The sequence below is a fragment of the Anguilla rostrata genome, chromosome 9 (assembly GCF_018555375.3).
Source record: "Anguilla rostrata isolate EN2019 chromosome 9, ASM1855537v3, whole genome shotgun sequence".
In the NCBI taxonomy this organism is placed as follows: Eukaryota; Metazoa; Chordata; class Actinopteri; order Anguilliformes; family Anguillidae; genus Anguilla; species Anguilla rostrata.
Window position 1 is genome coordinate 11,543,136 of NC_057941.1, and position 22,676 is coordinate 11,565,811.

A 22,676-nucleotide genomic window follows, 5' to 3' on the forward strand; every position below is an offset into this window, starting at 1 on the left:
ACCCCCTTCTTTTTGCTGTGATGAGGACCCACCACACACTCCACAATTACTGGACAAAAATATTTCCCTCCTCCCCTGTTTCTACACACACCAGCCATCATGCTTTTTACACTGTTACCCAATTGTGTAAAATGGTGTTATTACATTTATTTTAACTGATGTCTCTTCTCACACAATAACAGCACCACATTTGGTGGAGGATTTGCGGGATCCATAATCTAGCGTGTGGGTCCTCAATATTCCACAATGACTGTAATATTTCCAACTGATCCTAAAGCGGCACATCAATACGACTAACTAGAACGTCAATGGCACCAAAACTTCTTAAAAAATACATCTCTTTGCAGTTATATATTTTTTAACCTGTTAACACAGAAAAACATGCAGTGTAAACAAGGGAAAATTGAAAGTCTTTAGATAAATAGAATGAACACAGCCAACACGTCAAATAGACGCATTGATTTTTGACATGTTAAAATTTGACATGTTGACCTCAATTAATTCAAAATGAACATAAATAATACAGTATCTGTTATCTCTTTTTCTGTGGAGTTTAATGGCTTTTGTCATCCTTAATGGTGTATTAGTACTATCTTTGGTTTTTTGACTGTCATGAAGTTTTATCAAAATACAATCCAGTAAACCACATTAATTCAAGAAGTGAAACATAGACAACATTTATATCCTGGGCCACTACTTTCATACTCCATTATTCCATTTAATGTCAGATGCTTTAATCCAGATGTTAATAAATTCTCAATCATATAACATCTCTTTCATATTTACTCAATAGCCTAACACATGCTCCAAATACTCCTCTCGACATTCCTCACACACACCAGTTGAGTGTTTACCTATGGTATGCAGGTTTTGTTTTATCGAGTGTGCCATATCCTCAATCTGGAAATAATAACCTCCTCACTTCAGTTCCTCTCGATCACTCACGGCATACAGTACAACTCCATAGTGTAGATGCAATCTCATGCTACAGACCTTCCTTTAGGGGGCATCAGAGTGCTTCAGCACATTTCTAACAATGTTGTCTACAGGTCCAGAGTTCTTATATAGTTGCACTAGAAGTTACCAGCTATTTTATGACAGGTTACTGGAAGGTGAGTGAATTCAGTCCTCAATTTTGTGGGACATTTTCACAACCTCAAAAAAATAATTACAACCTCTCAGGTTTAAAAAATCCTATATTTAGGGATTTATCCCCCAGTCTCGCAAACTTGGACAGTGAAATCTGAAATGAGAATTTGGAATGACATGTAAGGTTAGTATTTAAACTATTTACTGCAATTACTATTTGAACATAACAGTTAAATACAGTAGATATAAACATATTTGTTGCAATGGCAGTGCAGCTTCCTATATTTCTGACCATCAGGTATTTGGTGAAAACATATGAATGTAATATTTAACTAATTTGAATATAGGCCTAATATTTAAACTGTAATATATGGAAGGATGTGCTCTAACCCCTGCTTGTTTGGAGAGAGATCTGCTTAGTTTTTTTTTTTTTTTTTTCATAGGCCACGCACTTCATAGCAAGAAATCCATTTATCTTACAGGCCATTGCTACCTGAACTTTAACAATAGTAAAGTACTTTTATTCAGCAGTAGTTTAGTATGAATACCGTTTCATAAATAAATAACAGTAAACAACCAAAAAAATGACATCAAATGAACAACACAAAGTTATTCTCTTGAAATATTTATTTGAAAGATGTAACACATCTAGATTAAATAAAAAAGATTCATATATCACGGTCACAAAGTTAATAAGCTGTTTCAGAATGTAAACCTTTTATTTTTCATATTTGTTTTAAAACAATATTAACAATATGTTAAAGCTTATTCTGATGGTATCTGTACAGAGAAACAAGCCATACAAGGTCATCGACTTTGTGCAACACCAACTCGCGCAACTCAAGAATATAAAGACTGCACCTTTCCCAATAAGACACTTCAATAATGATTCTGTTACAAAATACATCTGTTTGTTTTACTTTTAATCATAGAACATTTATAAATGTATTCCAATCTATTTAACATCATATAAAATAAACTACTATTTATTCTAAAGAATTTTTGTACATTTTATAATACAATATCTACAAAATTTATTCTGCTGCGTGATGGCAGAAATGGCTGTGGTTTTGTACCAGATTTCATTTCAATCATCTTGTTTTAAGCCAGTACATGCAAAGGGCCTCATTTAATCAATATTTCATTTTCTACCTGAGTGTCATTCCCACTCTGCCAGAATGAAAGAGTTTAAGAACAATCTGGCAACTCACAGAAGGACAGCCCAAGTGTGAGCTGCGCACATCCTACACACTGCTGAAGCCTCAGGGGCTGACACTCGATGGAAATTACTCGATAAATGGAACCCGAGACACCAAAACAAAAAGTGCATAATAAGTCAGGGACAAACAATTGTTACAATACCAAGGACAGACCAGTACCATTTAATCTAGTAAATAAATCACAATGAACAGGTACAAATCAATAAACTCTAAATTCAGAAAAAAACTGAAGCAATGCACAGCAAACAGGCAATGGCTTCCAGCAATATTGTTTCTTTCTCTCTTTTTTGAACATAAATACCTGCAGTTAGAGAATTAATTGACACCTGGGACAATACCACTGCTTCATGAGAAAATTGTCTTTCTTATAAACTAATTTTTTTAAAATTAGTTTAATAGGCAATAGAGTGCACACTTCCTTTTTACCAGCACTTATTGACCTGATAAGATATTCACAAGCTGTGGTGACAGTTTAGAACACATGCTCCAGGTCCTTCAACCAGTATTAAAATATATTAAAATTACATTTCAAGTCTGTTCATTATCAATGACGGTGCATTCAGTATTCTGAGGGGAAAAAAGCATTAAAAAGTTGAGGCTTTCTATGATAACAAACAAGATTCATACAGCGAGCCGAGCTAAGCATGTTGAACTGCTATACGTGTCAAACTGTAAGTGGTACGTATCACAGATGTCAGAGACATACTGATAGAATTCCATCAGATTAAGATGAATAACAGAAATGTTTTACGAATGTGCTGGGTGTTTACAAAAAAGAAGGTTTACTCTGAAGTGCTGTGGTTAGGGGCCATTGCAGGGTATGTTAAATGCAGAATTGTACAGCCTCCTAATTTGCTAGTGTTCAGTGAACTCAGAATTTGATCAAGTGCTTTCTGAAGAGTAGGTAGCTCATGCTAAACACACAGGAGGGAAACGTCTCTTTGAATGGTTACTACTGATATACATGGTTGAAGGAATGTCTAAGATATTTTTGTACAAAAATATTTCAATCTCATTTACACAGTACCTGGTTTATGCTATTAAATATTTCTCTTTTATACATGAAGACATATCTCTCAAAAGACATCATTTAATAAGTATAAATTAAAACATTCTTGTTTCAAAAAACAACATTGCACACAGTAAAGGGTGAAACTGTGTAGAGGTCTTTGACAATTTTCGGCTTCAATCCCTGTACATCTGAACACAAAGAGCATCCGGCAGGAACTCAACAGTGACAAACTGAACGGGTAGTGGGCAGGACAGTCATTCAATGTCCACTCTGAAGCCAGGGGTCTCACACAGAGACAGGCTGTGTATAAAGTCAGATGACAGCAAAGTGCGAAAGACTGCCCTCATATCTTTACAGCATAGGCTTAAACGCCAACTCAAAAATGACATTCACTTTCAAATTTTGGCAAACTTCTAATTAAGAGTGGTACTTCAAAACTGACTTTATTATACACCTTAAACTCTGTTTATACAAACACACAAAGTGAATGAATGAGTGTAACCTCTCCCAAGTAAAGAAAAATGTACAAAAGAAGCAATTTGTATTAATTTGTCCGATGACATTTAATTTGTACTATAACTTAAGAAAACAAAAAAGCACGTCTGATCTTAGTCCTTTAGTTTTTCAAGGTAGCATTTCAATTTGAGATCCAAATGAAAGACAGACAGCATCAGATCATATGACAAGGAGGGGCATTTCAAGTGTAATGCATTATTATCTGTTCAAGTCACTTCAGATATATTGTATATGTTAAACTTCGTAATAATATTTTTACGTAGAGAATAAGCACTGCAATGGATAACCCTTCCACGGGTATGCAACATACAACAAGCATGGTGTTAAAAAGGAGTCAAAATGCTATTGTTATCTGAATTGTTCAGTTGTTTTTCTTCAGGATTACATTCTTCCCCATATATACATGGATACCAAATTGGACATTTAAAACTTCAGAGTGTACATAGTAGACCATGGAAATCTGCAAACCCCTCCACTGTTTCTCATATCACAGAACAAACTCTTACAACGCAAGAGAAAATAAATCATCAAATTAATAAAAACTAATTTTTAAAAATGCTGTAATGTAATACTGAGAACTTTGTTTCCACAAATAACCTGAGAAAAGGTAAATGTAATCATTGTATAACACCCACAACACGCTATTCCTCATTTTGCAGAACCCTTTATATTAGAGAGTGTTAGGACATCTGAACCATACCATCATTGCATGTCTTTTGTAGTTTGTCATTGGGAGTTCATGTACACTGGCATTATGACATCACTGTCATCCATACCTTAATGGAACAAAAATTCTTCTTTTATTATTATTCTTGCAAATAAATGAATAATTTTTGAAAAATGATTTCATTTCATTTGTCGTTAATTTAAACATTTAAATGAATGATATACTGAAACTATGTAAAGATTTTGTATGAATGCTGAATCACATATTTTTTTGCAGATGCAAAGCTTTGAATGAATCGCATCTCATTAGTGTTTTATGGTTTTGACAGTGAACCCTAAACTATCCATACAGTAGTGAGAGTTTCCCAGGGAAACAGAATTGTCCAGCAGGAGGATGTAATGGCCAAATGGCATAACTGCCCAAGCTGAAATGTTTTCAGATAGTAAGCCCTTTCCTATTAAAGAATCGATGTTTCTATCTGGGTTTTTGTTTATAAAGCTATTACGGAAAAAGGACAGAATTGGAGAGAAAAATGAGCCATTGCACTTGGATAACTTGGTCGACCAATAACAAGACTGTTAAAACGGTTGAATACTGCATTCATGTAATACTGTGTAAGAGAGGGAGGGGGCTTTTCTTGTTTCCATATTTCGTTTTTCATTTTACAGACTGCTTCACAACTCATCCTTAACACTAAACCAAGAGGTGAGGCCTGGTACAAAGCAACAGCAATCAGGTGTACTAATCCAAGACAGACACTATTTCTGTGAAATGATGTGCACCTTTTTTTCCAAACTGTGGCAATTACAGGACATATGGTAAAACTACTGTAACATTACAGTACGACAGCTAATGACAAAATTCGATCACCTCCTAAAGAGCCAATCACTAGCAGGTACCTGCAACAGTGCAGATTTTCCACTAGGATTTCTTTCTTTATGTACTAAGAAGCCCTGCGAAGCATGAGACTCAGTCGGAGGGGCCCTATCACAGGGCTGGAGGTGACCTCAGTGTGGCACGTTAGTGCTTCCGTTCAGACGCGTCGAGCACAGAAAGCTTCCACTCGTCAAGGCGGATCCTCTGCCCGCGATCCGCGCTCGTGTTAAGCACAAAAACAGAACTGTGAGTCCACGCAGAAGGCAGAAACTTATCTAGAGAAAGGCCACCTCAGCCAGGGCCTCCTATCTCAGGGTTTGCCGTCAGGGGTCAGGTGGCTTCCGCTTGACGCAGCACGCTGAGGCCCATGGGCACGGCGTGGCGCGGGCCGACTCCGCCCGCACGCACCTTCGTATCCTGCTGTAGAACCACAGTCACAAAAGAACAGTGCCTCCTGTTTGCTCCTCTGGGGCTACCGCGTTAGCATGTTTCGGAAATCTGAAATGCCGCCCATCTGGTTTTGAGAGTGACGGTGCTGCTGCTGCTGTTGCTGCTGCTGCTGCTGCTGCTGCTGCTGCGGTTGTTGCTGAATGTATCCCATAGTACTTTGCTGCGGGATGTGGGTTGCCTGGAAGAGAGTCTGGGTCTGTCCTCCATGCAAGAGTCCCTGGGGCTGCATCTGCGGGCGAGAGGGAATGAGTGTGAACCCCTGTAACCGTTACAGCAAGGAGACCCCCTCTCTTTACTCCCAGCGAGAGCTTACCTGAAAGAACTGCTGCGGCTGCTGCAGCTGCAGAGAGTGCTGCGCAGCCTGCGGCTGCGAGGCGTAGGCGGGCTGCGCCTGCTGGGGGATGAAGCTGTTGTGGGGGATCATGATGGGGGAGCTGAAGACCGGCGAGGGGACGATGACGGCGTTGCAGTTCACCTGCTGCACGGGCAATGAGGGGGCGACCATCTGCTGCTCCAGGGCATACCTGCGCAGAGACGCAACCCGTTACCCCACAAGCACGATGCTCTTCTCTCGCTGAGGTCCAAACAACATTTTTGCGCGCGCGAGAGAGGAATCCAAGTCAAGCGGGTCCTGCGACGCTCCATTTATCCTACTTACTGGGGTGTAAACCTGCTCCTCATACATGCCAGGCCCCTCATGATATTCTACACTGAGCGTGTTCACACAGCACCAAAATATGCTAGTTCCCCTCTTCTCTAAATGCAGTCAAGTTCATACACTGAAGAGCTACACAGTACAGCACTTCAGTGTATGCATTAGTACAGCTACCACATAAAATGCAAATATCCTATGCTCTTCGGACAGGGGGTAATGAACTTGTACAAGTATCTACTTGACACAAGAGCACTGAGGGATGTTCCTTACTACCACTGCAGAGCCAAAATGTAATGCGTGTAGACTAGCCACATTCACGGCTTTAAGGGGACCATATCGAAGCTGGCAGTAGCGTGAGGAGGCGGAGCCTAAACGCTGAGACATGCTCACTTGGTTTGCTGCATGGCTGTACTGCACTGGGAGGAGGCCTGGGAACTTCCGCTGTTGTCTGCTATCAGGGTCTGCATTGGCTGGTTGAGCAACATGCTGCCAGTGCAGGGAAAAACAAAAACTGGTCAACTGAGGAACTGAGCTTCTGTCTGGTTAACTGGTGTACTAGATTGGTGGTGCTCAACTTATATGGCCAAGATGTGCTGTTGGTTCTTGTTCCAGCCAATTACCCTGGCTTAATTTTCTAAATGGCTGTATTCACCAACGCTGGTTCACTCCTAACCTGAACTGCAGTAAAATGTTTTTAGCCAAGGATGCACAGGTAGTTCACATATCCCTCTTTTGCAAACAATCTGAAGAGAAATTGGCATGACTTTCAGATCTGAATCACTTTCAGTTACCACCATAGAAAAAGATCCCCCCCTTTGTATTTACTTATTAAAAAATGACAGGAAAGTTTACTGTTAGTCAAGGCTACGAGAATTACAAATGGACCTTAGAATTGGTCAGACAAATAACTTCTTAAAGAGCAGGATGGAGTTTACTGGATGAGAAAGCCACATTATTAATATCACAGAAATCGATTTACTTCTCTTATCATAAAATTTCACATTTTACTCCTTGCGCTTAAATAATCCTTCAAGATTGTTGCTCATATTTCAGTGAATTCTGCATACTATAATACAATACGTAGCTTAAAGGCCTTTCATGTTGCAAAGAGGATATGTTCAAATTTTGTCCCTCTCCTGGAAATGCAAGTGAACTGCGTAACAAACACATTGCAGCAACAGAATCTAATAAAACAGGGCGAGGGTGCACTCTCAGAGACTGACTCATCTTTCCCCTCACCAGAAGTGGAAATTTACAGGTGTAGTCACAATCTGAACAGCACAGAAACACGCTGACGAACGACATTACCAGTATAGAATAAATCCACTTCCTGTTTTGTACAGCTGGAGACGGGTTACCTACCGTAGCTGTCCCTCTTGGCTAAAGTCTGCGTCCGAATGTCTTTGGCTAACGTCCTGGGACATGGGCATTTGCAGGGGCCGTGCGCTGGTTTGGGAGAACATCATGGGGTTGCTGTAGAGTGGCATTGTCAGACTGGTGTGGGTCTGCACCGGAAGGCTCACAGTCTGCAATGATGAGGCCCGTATAGACCGCTGCTGCAGCACCTGCCGAGAGAGAGGACAGGCCCAGCGGTGATTTAACGTGCGAGGCTGAGGACAGACTCGATCCCCAACTGACTGGTGCCTGTTACTCCAGCTAATGCAGAACATCATTAAAAAGTCTCTACCAGAGATGTCGAACTCCAGTGTTTGCAGGTTTTTTTTGTTGGTTTCCTTCATTAGGCAACCAATCTTAAGGTGTGTGGACTCCCCAGCCAATCAATGACTTAAAAAAAGCACATAGGTGTGGGAACACACTGAAAACCAGCAGACACTGGTGCCCTCCATAGACTGAGATTGACATCCCTGATCTAAACAGCTGTATCACAGGCTGCTGCACAATCACAGCATCGCAGCAGTACCGGGAGGCACAAAGTTGTGTCAGCTAGGTGGAATATGAGGCCAGGATCCATTTATGAATAACAGTTAAAATTATTTTTATTTCACAATCACAGTTTGATTTCTGAACTCACTGAGCTGTGTTTATCACAATTCTTTTTCTCCCAATTTCAGAAGGCCTATTTTTACTTGCCAGTCAGTCTTGAAAATAAAACAATCGCCTTCAGTATGGGATGGTGCACATTGTGTGTCCTTCAGAAGTGTGCAACTGGTGCAAGATGACCAGTATCTGATTAGCCAGGGCAGAGGTCCCCAGCCCTGGTCCTGAAGCCTGACTGTGGATGCTTCTTTCCAAACATAACCGCAGTTCTCAAAGTATAACCAGCAGTTCATTGTTTTAATTAGACACGTTTAATGTCTAAGGAGGGATGACTAATCCACTTAATGCCAAATCGTCAGAACTCCATATTAGGAAATTTTCACATCACAAAGAATGAATATTCACATCACTTTATAGACCGTTTCTGTTCTTAAGACTACTTTTGTTGTAATCTTAGATTGGCTGGAGCAGAAACCAGCATACATAGGGGACCCTTTGTATGAGCACTGAAGACAGAGATTTAGATAAAAAGTACAGAGGTCTGCTTGATTACATGGCATCCTCTTTTGATTGAACTAGGTCCTTTTTGTGGTGACTTGACAGAAAAAGGCTGCCCCGATCAAAGTCCATTGTGATTACAGTCTCAGCATTCTATTTCAAACCAGAAAGACTGAAGAGCTGATATAGACCCTGAAACCATGGCATGCTTGTAGTGTAATTACAGGAGTTCTGATACTAAATCTGGATGCTTTCCGTAAAACGTCCTCACATTAGAACAGAGAAATTAAAGGAATAGAAATGGGCATGTTTACTTCACTGAAAGGAGACTATGCCCTTGCAAGATACGTATATGAGAGTGTGTGTCTGTGTTCCTGTGTGTGTGTGTGTGTATGTACAAATCACACTGCAAAGTCACAAAGACTTCCTTTAGCTACCCTTTTAATTCTTAAAAGTGTTACTCACTTAAATAGTGCTCATTAGTGCAGTGTACTATAGTAAGAGGTAACATTCAGTTTTAGCAACTTGCTTCTAGCTGGATTGTGAATGTCTCTCCCTTGTGTAATCATACTGTGTGTGAACCTGACTGAATTAAAGAGAAGAAATAATTTTTCTTATTTAGGTTCTGTACAGACAAACCTGATGCAGAATATCAATAGGGGTCTGGCTGGCACAGAACATGAACAGGCTTTTAGTGATGTACTGCTGACAAAACCAAGCGCTGAATTCAGTGCTGTGCCGAATTGAGATATGGGCAAATATGGGCAAAACGTCCAGAGCCAGGAAGAAAGAATGACCCCATCATAACTAATTCCTCAGTAATTCTGCCAATGTGCAAACAAGGTAATAAAAACTCTGTAATCCATGGTCAAGAACATCCTGATTCAAAGTGTCACCATAAGGATCAATTTCCAAATTAAAATCTTATGTAATGGTAAAATATTATCATCATTAACATCACAGCACAGGAAAAGGGCACAATTTCTTCAAATTGGACTTGTTGTCTTATGCAAGAACACAAATGTTTCAGTCCACTCCCCTTTGACGCACTGAATGTAAGAGAAAATAATGGCAAGAGAATAAAAATGTCTTTTGTGGGCGTGTAAAAAGCATGTTTCTAATAAAATTGAACCAAATTCAACTGATAAGAAGTAGCACTATTCCATTGTGCTGACCTCACTCATGAACAACCAATACCAATTTAGGCAGGTTAATCCAATTACTCCAAACAACAGTCCACAGACAAAAAGCAACACTGTGTGGTATAGTACGTATATTGGTCTGGGTGAAGAGACCGGGACGTCTTGGAGGAATAGTACCTGTGGGGACGAGGTGCTGGCTTCTCTCAGGAGCGAGTGGGGTGAGGAGTTATGAGGACCGCACAGGGTCTGCTGGGACGACTGCCTGATGACGCCAGAATGGGACTGCTGGGCTGGTCGGCCTGGGCCTTGCTGCTGCTGCTGCTGCTGCTGTTGCTGCTGTTGCTGCTGCTGTTGTTGCTGCTGTTGCTGCTGCTGTTGCTGCTGCTGGACCGTGCTGAAGTCCATAGGAACAGGCGGCTGAAGCAACATCTATGGAGACACACAACATGGTGAACATGGACCAGCAAAGGGCACAGAGCTTGGGTTGTGAGCTCTGTCAGAAAAAAAATCAGTATTTCTTTTGTGGTTGTCAATAAAGCATGATGCGATGTAAACTTGATTGAAAAACCTGACTGAATTATACTTTGCGTCAATGTTTTACATACTTTGAATTTACATGAGATCTTCAGCCTGAAAACACGCAAATCAAATACAGTAAAGCCACCTATTTATTGTTTTTCCCCAAGAAAGTCGAGTGGTAATTTGCCACTGTGTTTTTCTCTCTCGCTGCATCCTCAACCACAGAGAGAAAAAGACAGAGAGAACCCACTTTCCATCTGCGTGGGTGGAGCACATCAACTTTAAAAGCAGCCTGAATTGATTCACTTTGATCTCCCACTTATGGAATGCAGAAAAAAAAATGCACTGTAACCACCTATTCCATATTCCCCATTCTTTTACATTTTTTGAGTGATGGAATGGAAAGTGCGTGGAAAGCTCTTTGGTGTGACAGCCTGCTCAGCGAGCTTGCGGCCCTTTGGGGTGGGGGGGGGCAGGTGAACAGGTCCTGAGGTGCTCACCTGAATGTTGGAGCTGTTCACCAACTGGAGCTGCTCCCTGATGTCGTGCAGCTCCTGCTGCTGGGTCATGATGTCATCCTGCAGAATGCGCGTCCTCTCCTCCAGCTGCTTCTTCAGCTGGTGCATCACGCCCAGCTGCGGCTGCTGGAACTGGTACACGGGCGTCTGCAAATGAAGACAGGGGGTCGTGAGGCATAAGGTGGGGGGGGGGGGGGCAGGAGCCATGGCACACAAAGCTACAGGTCTCAAGAGTCTGGACAACCACGGGGCTCAGGCTCCAGAATCAGAGCGATAGTGCATTAGGCCAGAGGTCTCCAAGCCAGGTCCAGGAGAGCCGCTAGGTCTACTGGTTTTTGTTTTCACCTGAAAGTTAGCAACCAGTTCTGACCCATGAAACAAGGTGAGGCAAGTTTGTGCTTTAAATGCTAAAATAATTGCTAAGCAACAATGAAACCCAGCAGAGAAAAGATGAGCAACAACAGCTCAAGTGGTTGATTCAAAGGGATGACAGACTGAATGAGATGCTGAATGGGTGGAACAACAGCCAGCATAACAGCCACCAAATATATAACGTTTGGAATACTGCCTTTTCAAAAAGCACCATACAGCGAACATAATCAAGTAGGACATGCATAAACAAGTATATTTAATCTACTGACCAACTAACTGAACTGCACACACACTGCACTTTTAGCTGCAGATGAATTGAGATTAATACCTATACTATGACAATAAACCTTTTTTGACATTTCTTCTCAAATACAGATTGTTTGTTTCTGTCTGTAAGTTCACGTGTAAAATCTACTGCCATTACATTTGAATGTGTCATTATACACTCACTATCCCCCATCATTCTATCCCTACCTTTGTTTACCTCTGTAAGATTGTTTGTTAATATGTTAGGTTGTTTTTGCAGTTTGTTCTAACTATATGCTTGTGAAGTATTTAAATAATCAAAACTGCATATACAGCAAGCTTACACATCCCCTAAACAAACAGAAACAGAAAATCAATTGTCAAAACAGCAAATACTAATTATCATCTCATTTCTAAAAATATCTCTGGCTGATTTTAATTATAAAAATTAGGGCTGGAAAAAAAATGAAACTAAGGTACGTTATAGTAGTATGTGTCCATCCAGATAGTTTCGTGGAAAAGTGATGTTTTCCATATATTTTCTGCAGCTCAGCCTGATAAAACGCACCTCGTGGGCCCATCTTGATGTGGCCTCAAAGCGCCGAAAAATCTGAAAAATTCAACATAATCGTCTTTTTCCAAATATAATCCTCTGGTTACTCACTAACATCCACAGAGCTGAATTTTTGAAATTGTTTCATCGATAACAACCACTGAACAACGCCAACCGAGTAGGCTATATCAAAACAAAGTCTCAACCTTAAATGTCGAAGCTGTAATGCCCTTTAATAAAATAAGTTGCTAACAAGTTGCTATATTGAAACTACATAAGGTTGCATTCCAAGTTTCATACTAAATCCATCTGCACAAGACTTTGCGCAGATATAGGCACAGTTGGGATATTTCGGTAGAAGAAGTAATTCAATGAAACCGTGCAGAAATTAAGCTCTGTGGATGTTCCTGAGTAACTGGGGGATTATATATTCATATATCGAAAGAGATGTTACTGTTGAATTTTCTGAATGTAATTTTTCGTGCTTTGAAACCACACAAAGATGGACCCATGAGGTGCATTTCATCATGGTCAGCTGCAGTGAATATTTAGAAAACTCGTCACATTTCAGCGAAACTATCTGGAATGATAGCTACTACTCCAGGTAAGTGGAGACATACCATAATTTAAATTTTGGGTGAATTGCCCCTTTAAACACTGTTGCTCTTCCCAAGTCTTTTGACCCACTGTTTATCTCTGCACTGGAAACATTAGTGTGTCCATTAACATAATACGGTGTTTATAATCAAGCTGCTACTGTACATGGCGCTTTTAGGTTTAAAACGGCCACAATGGCTTCATTTTGAAATGCAATGCGGATGGAGTGGAACAGTAAAGCTGACGGAGGCGAAACACCAACCATAGCGGAGTGCTGACTGCAGGTGGGGGAAGGGGGGATGCTCGGCTGGGGGAGGAGGTCAGAAGAGTTTTGCCTCTGTACCAACGTCTACGGGGAGAAGGACAATAAAAACACAAGCGCGTTGTCGACAAGCGTTTTCGTAACGGATTTTCATAACAAATGCGCACGGGCGAGAGCGAACCTTCGAGCTAGTGGGCTGGATCCTGGATGAAGCCTTCTCGGGCCTGATGGCCGCAGACTGGCGTGATGGGGTGCTTGGTTCTGTGTACCGAACTGAGGAATTTGCTGGAAGGATCAGGAAAAAAGCAGTTAATGCAAGGACAATGTCATATCAAGGTGCATTAAAAAAAAAGAGTCAACAAGTTGCTCAGGTTCATTTCCCTGGCAAATGAGGGTTTAACGTAAGGAGTAATATAGGCTTTACAGATTGAATGTTTCAGTGTCAGTGACGCCTTCTGTAGCGTGTTTTAAATATTCGCTTAATTTACAGGGGGTTTATACATACATACAAGCTGAATCAGGTGTAGAACTAAAGATATAATGTATATATACTGGTTCAAATGAAGTGCATAGATAATTAACTATGATTCAATTCATTGAAAACCAAGGAAACAGGGTGCGGAAAATCACCTTTCAATACGTGGGACACATTTAAGACGGCAGCAACAGGATATACTTTAAACCTTTTTTCTGAGAAATGGCGGGCTAATCACAGATTAGGGGAAGCGGCAGTCTGTGTGACTGTGGGACAGGGCAGCTGGTTGCTTACATGCGGAGTCGGTGTGGGAGGATTTCAGAGAGCTCTGCGAGGACACCGACCGCGTCCCACTCGCTCGGTCCCGGGGCCCCTCAGGGGGCGGAGCAATTTCAGGGTACACCTCGTGGCCCTACAACGGACAAGCGAGTGAGAATCGTGGATACGCGCATGATAGCAAGAGAGGCTTCGACATCTGAATGTCATAAGATCATCCCAAATTCCCAAAATGCAAGGACATGATCTCGGGTGAAAACGGTTGAAAATTTTGAGATTGAAAACTCAGGGATTGAAAATTTCTATCATGTTTATTATCAGCTATCAGCTAATGCATTCACATTAAAGACCTTTCCTTGTCCTGATATACCGTATAATTTTCTCATTTTGTGGTAGAATTTATTTTCATAGCCATTTGGCCCAGTTCCATACCTGACAACCCACAAATGATTCTTTAAAGGCTTTGTTATATGATTCACACCTCTGTACCTCATATCCTCGCTCTGTCTGAATAACAATTCACACAAGAATAAAAGGTTGCTAGGACAGCATGTGCTCTTTAAGGAAGTGAGAGGAATCACCATGGAAACGCTGGAGAGTCACCAAGTGAGTCTCAGCCGCCTGGTTGGTTACTGGCTTACCAGGAGACAGCACTACATAACACTCTATACCAACACATCTAACTACTGATTCCCTAGAGATACACTTCGAACTGGAATTGTAATTTGATGTGCAGGGTCTTTCCAGCCTGCTATACAGTAATTCTGAATCCTGGAGAGTAGAATCGTACCTTGACGGATGAGGATGAGGCCAATTCAGGCAATGCCTCCTCCAGACCAAGCTCTCTTCTCCTCTCTGCTCGCACCTCAGCATAACTGCCAGAGAGAAAGATTTCATTTCAAACAGAAGCCCGGTCTACATCCAGCTTTAAGCAGCTGTCTCACAAGCACCGTCTCCATCCAGCTTAATCTAGCTAGTATATGAACAACAAAGTCGAAACTCTTCTGAAATGACCAATGGAAACTAGTGTAGCAGGACACCGAGGTCACCCTCCAAGAATTTTAAGCTTACTCAACAGAGGTCTTATTTAAACTCGACGGTTGTTAAATTGACAGAAATATATGAAAAATGCCCAGGAAGTGAGGAGCAGAGATTTTTTAACCTGCCTTTATGTCTTGTTATATTTATGAAACATTTATTTACTTATTTATTCTTTAATGCCTGTGTGCACGTATTCCCAAGATACATACATTTTCATTCTTTAAAAAAACATGATGTTATCATTTTCATATACATTTATTTTGACAGGTTTAATCGTAAATACTGCTCAAGGACACAACACTGTATTCATATAAGGAGGGAATTCTTGATGATTAGGCAAGATACCGTACAAGGACTCCACAGGCTCGGGCAAAGTATTATAGAATTTTACTTCAATGCAACTCTCTTTTAATATCATGAGTAAAATTCAGCAGCTAAATTTAAATATTTCACATTTGTGTGCTCTGAGTGCCTACTGGCCTTGGACACAATTGCTATTTCTGTTAGATTCTTCCTGCATGTCAATGGAAGTTCCTGAATTACCGAGCAAGAAGGCATCAGTTTTAAAGGGGCATAGAATTGCATGTATTCATTAAGTCTTGACAACAGAAAACATCAATACTGTAATCAACTGGATCTGAAATGTGTCTTTCACTGGCTCAGATGAAATGGCAGTTGGAAAAAGCAGTACTTCCGTCATACTGCACTCAAGGCTTCCCTACATTTGTAGTAAAATAACCTTAAGCACTCATTGCGAGAATGAGAAGGCTAGATGATAGCCACAGAAATAACCAGGGTTCCTTTACGTATTTGCCTGTATCAGCTGCTAGAGTGAGATGTGTTCAGTACAACAGAACAGCTGTACAGCTGCCGATAACCCGGACATTTCTGAGCAGTAGAGGACGCAACGGTCGAAACTTTACCTTACAACAGTGTGTGTGCACACAATAAACTCAGGCTTGGAGTTCCACTGGTGATAGGTGATGTAGTAGTGCGTCTGCAGCCAAATCCACTGCTGGCCTTTTGTCAGAAAGCGGTAGTAGCAGGACTTTCCTTTCCCAAACTGCATTACTGGTTAGACGAAAACCAAGCAAACAGCAAGAATGGTTCAAATTCAATGGCTCACAAATCATGTTTATATTACAAACTGCCATAGCCCTGTTGCCACATAGTACAATGTATTTAACAAATTAAGCATATTTATTTTCATTGTTTCTATCACATAAGATAATCAAACAGCCCTCAAGGCCCCATGTTTCTTCATCAGCTTACACTGTGTTCGTTGCTGCATGGAAAAAGAAAAAAAAAAAACTCGCTTCCTCACTTGACCTATTTTTCTGAGATGGCTGCCTGATCCAGTAGCAAAGAACACGGGTAGAAGGGAGAAATACACTCACATTGTTTATGACACTGTGCTATAAGTTCCAGGTCATCCACATGATAGTAATCGTAGCCAGAGGTTCCCAGAACTTCGAAGGGCAAGTAGCCTATAATAGGTGAAGCCCTGAAAGGTGAAAACGTTTTCATGAATTCCCACTCATCACACAGAAAAGAAACACCAGCAGATAACACATTTGCTATCAGCAGAGTGGGGAAAGGGGTTAGTTTTGTTACCCATCTGAAATGCCACACCAGATGCCACAGCATCTGTGAGAAAAAATGATCCAACTGCACTGTCAGACCGAGGAGACGCATAAATTCTGTACGGGTGGTAGTGTAATATATGATTAGGGAACTGGGCATGTGACTGAGATTGTAGGTTCAATTCCTAGGTGAGGCACTGCCATTGTAACCTGAATTGCTTCTGTAAATATGCAGCTGTATAATGGATTATGTGAAAAAATGTAAGCTTTGTAATGGAGGAGGCCTGGAAAAAGAACCAACCTTCCCTCAGCATCAACCTACAGCTCAAGGATATTATTATCCAACCATATGACCAGCTGTTCTGTGTAGCACAAATAACAGTACAATAGCATGGAGTATAAAATAACCGTTGTGTTTGCATACAGTTGATTATGTCTTTCAAGTCATCTCTCTATGTCTTTTTGAAATTGTTTACCAAATAATTGTTTTGTGCCACAAATTGCGCAGGCTTTTGTCAAATAAATAGGTCAAACTGACTAAAATGAAGGTATTGGTAGATCCCTGAATTATTATTAATTGTTAATGGTAACACAGTAAATAGGTGCCTTGTTATTGGAGGAAAGCCTTGAGCCACTTCTTACCTAGATATCAGTGAAGAGTCATTTTTTAAGCACAATCATCGGCAAAATAGGGAACACAAGTAAATACAAAACAATTGATTTGAAAGTTTAACAATCAATAACTTAATAGCATGGGAATTGAGAGTTTTGGAATATTTTATCTATACTTATTTTAACACTCAATTTTTATTCCGAACCAAATACATATCTTCAGAGAAAGACAACATTGAAGTCATACCGATCATCAATTAAAAAAAAAAAAATTCTGGAAAGTGAGGACAAGCACCGTCTAGACATGTGATGAGACATCCCACACTGGCCGAAGGACACCTGAAGATCCAGACCAGTTTGACCCACAGGATCTTTCAACAACTAACCAGACGGAGCGAATGTGATGAACTAAATTAAAGGCACTGATCATTTCTTCCTAAACATTATGAACCATTCATATTATTTCACTACCTGGTGCCCTTTGTTACAGATATGGCTGCATACATAACAAAAGAACATAACACATTACTCTTTCAAAAGACAAAAAGTCTTTGCAAGGCCATTGCACAGTAATATCACTTTCATGCAACAAGGAGTATCCTGCTTTTGCACATGAAGAGATACATCCACATTCCAATATGCACCAAAAATGAAGAATACAAATACCATGGTAGGAGAAAAACTGACAGTTCAATAAAACTATTTTGAGTAAAGTTACTGTGTTGACAAAAATAAAAAAAATAAAAAAATTTAAAAACATTTCTGGCATCTAAGCTTAAAAAGTAGTATCGACATAAGCATCAAGTTCTGGAAAAAAACAACAGCCTCTGTGGTCATATATCAAAACTATGAACAGTTGGGTGAACAGATTTCCCACTAGGACTCAAAAAATAACAGCATACCAGGATTGTATTTCTGCCACATTTTACATTTTCAGCATTTATAGAGCTGGATATTTTACTGAAGCAATTCAAATTTAAGTACCTTGCTAAAGGGTACTACACCGACAAAAACTACAACACCACCTCAGTTAGGAATTAAACTTAAAACCTTTGGGTTACAAGCCCAGTTCCCTAACCACTACTGCAGCCACAGTTTCTATGCTGAGGCAAAAAAAGATTTCTAAAAATGTAGAAATCTATATTTTCAGTACCCCTTAATCAAAGCAGAAAAGAAGAAACACAAAGGCCCCTGCAACCACGCAGATCTCAAATACCATGCAAGTCAAATGATTTCAGCTGTCACTCGCTGAGACGGAGGGCAACAGGTTGCAGAGGAATCATAGGCACCTAATTATAGCCATAAAGAGTACTATTTCCTCTTGGTGACGTAATATCCTTCTAATGAACGGGTTTACAGCACGGCTATATGGACAAATTAAAGTGGATCTGTTGAGCGGCCGAGGATTTCCAACGCTAATTCTCCGGGCTTTCCATGAAAAACATCGCCATGCAACTGCGGGAACAGCCCTGTGCATGGTGACCCCTGCCTCATGTGTCCTGAATCACAGACCGCAGTGGAGCGGAAAGGGAAAACTGGAACAGGAAGGGGGGAACAGAATGTAGATTTTGACTGGACCGCAACAGCGGGGCCAGCCCTATAAACGCGAATGACTGTGACTGAGTGGCTGAGTGAGTGATGAAGTTACACCATTGGTCGGCCGAGTTATGAAGTTACACCATTGGTTGGCCGGATGTAGTGTGTTAGGTCCAGCCATATACTAGGTTTTGACCTGGTCTCACATTCTTTTTACTCCCAGCTTTTACGAATCCTTTTAAAAGCCCTCCAGTGAGGGATACATGAATTCCCGACGACAGGCTAACAGGATATCTAAAGCAGCCATGTACACACAGATATGACACCAGCCTATAAATATCCATGGCGATAGCAAGGCACACAAGACGCAGTGGTCAGCATCCCGCTTGACGTAGCAGGAAAAGGATACCGGCATGTGAGGTGTGCGTATTCTAATCTTTCCACACCTCAAATAGCGGTCCGCCTAATCCATCCCATAAGAGCCAGGCCGCAGAGCTGGGGGGGGGGGGGGGTGACAATGAGTCTACAGAGCTCACAGAGAAGAGGTCAGGGAAGTGCTCCGAGCAGCCTGTCATGTGAGTCAACTGCGCATACTTTTGTGCCTTATTTCCTGGCATCTATCCAGCTCATCGGATACACAGAAAAAAAAAATAAGTCTGTTCTCCAGTCTGTGAGGAGAAATTGTGCTTCGCAGGGAACACAAAATTTCAGAAATTTTCACTTTCACAATGTCGAGGTAGAGGCTACATCCTGGTAATAATAAGCCCTCGAGAACAGGATACACTTCTTTCAGGCATTTCCATTTCATGTAATCTCTAAGAAGCTTATTGTCAATTTCTTAATGAATAGTTCGTCTTAAGTTGATTTGAGAGCAAATTTACTGTGACGTGGTGCCTGGAAAAACCAGTTGACTAAAAATTAAAAGCAAGAACCCAGTTTGGCAAGTTCAGCAATTTGCCAAATATTTCATGACGTGTTTACCTGTTTGAGTTTACCTGCAAGTTTAAGGACAAACTTTGATTCAGCACAGGTGTTAAATACAAGACAAAAGAGCAAATGAAAGAAAAATAATGTGATCTCTTACCTGTGATCTAAAAACAGAAACTTCCATTCAAGACTATGTCTGGATGTAAATTCATCACAAGGATCTTCCACATTGCACAGATCCTGATTAATGACAAAAAAGTAGGTTTGGATGCAGGACATTGAACTAAGTACAAAATGTTTAATTGTAGATTAAATATCCAAGATCCAAGATCAGACCTGTCTATATCATGTATTCTGTATTCTTTTCACTGTGACACCAAGAATACAGCTTCTGAATTCCTAACCTCTGACTAGAACATTCTCTTCCATTCCTATTTAATACTGTCTCATTAATAATAATAAATAGTGATACCAATTCCTCTTACTTAAATATCATATTTTCCTTGATGGGTTTAAACAGTGTCTAGCAGAACTGTTTTGTAATGACAGACAAATAGAAAAAAAATAGAGCCAATTATTGAATTTTAATACATTTTACAACTGATTGAAGCAATTCAAGTTTCCTTATTGAATGTGATGTCACCCATTGTTGTGACACCTTTCTGATAGTACTTGAGCAATTAAAATCTGAGCTCATTATATACCTTAATTCAGCATTTGAAACCTATTTAAACTAGGGCAATACGGGTATTACCTTCAGAAACTGTGGAGTGACAAGTCTGACAGTTGCAACAAGGCAGACTTGTTCTTCTAGAGATGACTGGAGGGTCCTTGGTAATGCCAATTCAAAGCCATTACAGGAGGACGTAGGCACTAGGGAACAAATGAAGTGAAGTTGAAGTTGAAGCATGAAGTTTGCGGGTCATGGCAATGGGGTATATCTGCAACAGCCACTTTAAATAACCCACAATAAAATAACCATAAGGGATTGAAATGACTGAATTTATGGCTTTCGATCAGACATAATTATCTACTGGAACTCTCAGGCACTTTGTGTAGGAAAGGATTTCCTCATATGCAAAACTTTCCAGTCAGAGACTGAACTTGGCACGCAAAAGTCACCAGGAAACATCAGCCTGGAAAAGCAGTCACGTTTTAGGAGGTTTTGTCAGGTCAGTCTGTGACACAAACTTAACACAGAAACAGATCAATATAATAGCAGTTCATGGCATGTCTACACATAACAGGTCATACTGCATTATAATAAAAGACTGACAACATTTGCTTTATAATATCATAGCTCCCACACGTGAACTACTAGCTGAATTAACCAGCAGCATATTAGAAGGGCTGACTTTGCTCAAGGGTGACAATTACTTGCAGTTGTTTATGCATTTAGAAAACACTCTTATCCAGAGCAATCTACACAGCTAACATTTCACGCACATTCCTGATATCAAATTATAGGAGGCGGATGAAATCACTGTAAATGTCTGCTCACATAAGCATGCATAGTGTCCACTCCGACAATCACCATAAATGGTCACAATGAACCGGTTTAGCATTTACATATCCCGTTCATTTGCCATCCATAAGGCAGAATAGCGGAAACAATGGCAGGTTGGAGTGTGAAGAAAAAACACATTTTTTAATAGAAGAAGTTCACAAGAGAAAATAAATCCTCTTTGGGGGCCTGAGTAGTGGTGTGTCAAACAAAAATAAATATGTGGAGTAGCAGAAAGTTCCTGAGGCAGTGAATGCTGTCAATTGAGAGGTGCACACATTACAAGAAATAAAAAAGGTCTACCATCTACAGATTAGCACGATCATGACGCAATGATATATGCAGTTGTCAGTATATTATTTGATCAACCATGAAGATAATCAGGGGAGCTGGCATAATTATCTGTCCATCAAGTTACTGGCATAATTATCTGTCTATATTGTAGAGCAACTGATCTGTGAGTAATTTCCTTACTGCGCCATGCAGTGAGGAAAAACTGAACTAAACGGGGACAAATAAAACACAAATGGTAAATTATTGTAGTCAAACATTACGTCATCACACAGAGTAAGAACAGCAAAATAATTTCCAATTCGTTTCTTTCATGACTGATTTTTTCGTCGCCAGTACGAGTAGCCAAAAAAGCTACAAAATCAGTTCAGTCTCCCTGAATTTCTGCATACGCCAGCTGCGAAATATGCGGACAGTACACACCTTCTCACATTAAGTCTTTTTTCATAAATACTGATCTCTGCGTAGAAAGTTGCTCAGCATCCTTTTTATGCAGACCTTTCCTGCATACATGTGGGCCCTGCTCTTATACTTGGTTTTGCTTATTTTTTTTAATTTATGCAATAACACATCAAACTACTTGACACAACGAGCTATACCGCGGAATTATTCGATGAAACGAGTCCAGCAGTTTTTTTCTTCTAACTTTCTTCATTAATCTTACTTTCATGTGGTGAAATTTACAAAAGCAGCACATGTCGCTAGATGGGTCATTTCAGAGGATTTGACCAAATGTACTACATTTACATCCTGATGGGAGATTTGTCTCTGCAGACAGAAGTTGAACGTGCAGCGGACTGCATTCACGCCAGTTCTAATATTTATTACAAATGCTCCATTATGAATTTAAAGTATTTTTTTTCTTTTGGTATAAGTTATTAGTTATATCAGACCTTTTAAATTTTTAACATAGGCTAACTTAAATTTTGAGGCACTCCTAGAATGATCTGACGGTAACCATGCTGCTCTACACCACCTAAAACACAGTTACTACCTTTAACCACAACAGTCAATAGCGAACAATGAAAGTGAACATTAGAATAACATTCAAATTTTAATCTAGAAGCAATGCAAAAAAACACAGCACTTACCACTGTTATGAAACTTGAAATCTCCTACAAATTTTACATATTCATATGTAGCAGGTTCCTTTGGGTCAATGTTTCCTCGGGCTAAATGACAGCAGAACTCGATGTGCGTCTCATCTGGAATGACATTCAGGGAGAAGCATGAATATTCCG

At 40.4% G+C, this 22,676-nt stretch overlaps 1 protein-coding gene across 5 annotated transcripts in view; it reads right to left on the bottom strand.

Annotated features, from left to right (window-relative positions):
- Window positions 1–1,698: 1,698 nt before the first annotated feature.
- npas2 (neuronal PAS domain protein 2) overlaps window positions 1,699–22,676 on the bottom strand; it is a 66,193-nt gene continuing 45,215 nt past the window's right edge. For 3 of the 5 annotated variants that reach the window (XM_064350408.1, XM_064350409.1, XM_064350407.1), the window contains exons 8-22: window positions 22,527–22,640; window positions 20,395–20,513; window positions 19,798–19,880; window positions 16,380–16,486; window positions 15,906–16,053; window positions 14,732–14,816; window positions 13,960–14,077; window positions 13,372–13,475; window positions 13,191–13,277; window positions 11,143–11,307; window positions 10,301–10,552; window positions 7,848–8,050; window positions 6,876–6,971; window positions 6,144–6,354; window positions 1,699–6,059 (exon numbers count right to left, since the gene is read on the bottom strand). In XM_064350408.1, coding sequence (XP_064206478.1) covers window positions 5,853–6,059; window positions 6,144–6,354; window positions 6,876–6,971; window positions 7,848–8,050; window positions 10,301–10,552; window positions 11,143–11,307; window positions 13,191–13,277; window positions 13,372–13,475; window positions 13,960–14,077; window positions 14,732–14,816; window positions 15,906–16,053; window positions 16,380–16,486; window positions 19,798–19,880; window positions 20,395–20,513; window positions 22,527–22,640 — 2,099 coding nt within the window. In that variant the 3' untranslated portion in view covers window positions 1,699–5,852. The remainder of the gene's footprint in view (window positions 6,060–6,143; window positions 6,355–6,875; window positions 6,972–7,847; window positions 8,051–10,300; window positions 10,553–11,142; window positions 11,308–13,190; window positions 13,278–13,371; window positions 13,476–13,959; window positions 14,078–14,731; window positions 14,817–15,905; window positions 16,054–16,379; window positions 16,487–19,797; window positions 19,881–20,394; window positions 20,514–22,526; window positions 22,641–22,676) is intronic. The other 2 variants (XM_064350410.1, XM_064350412.1) reach the window with 2 other exon arrangements.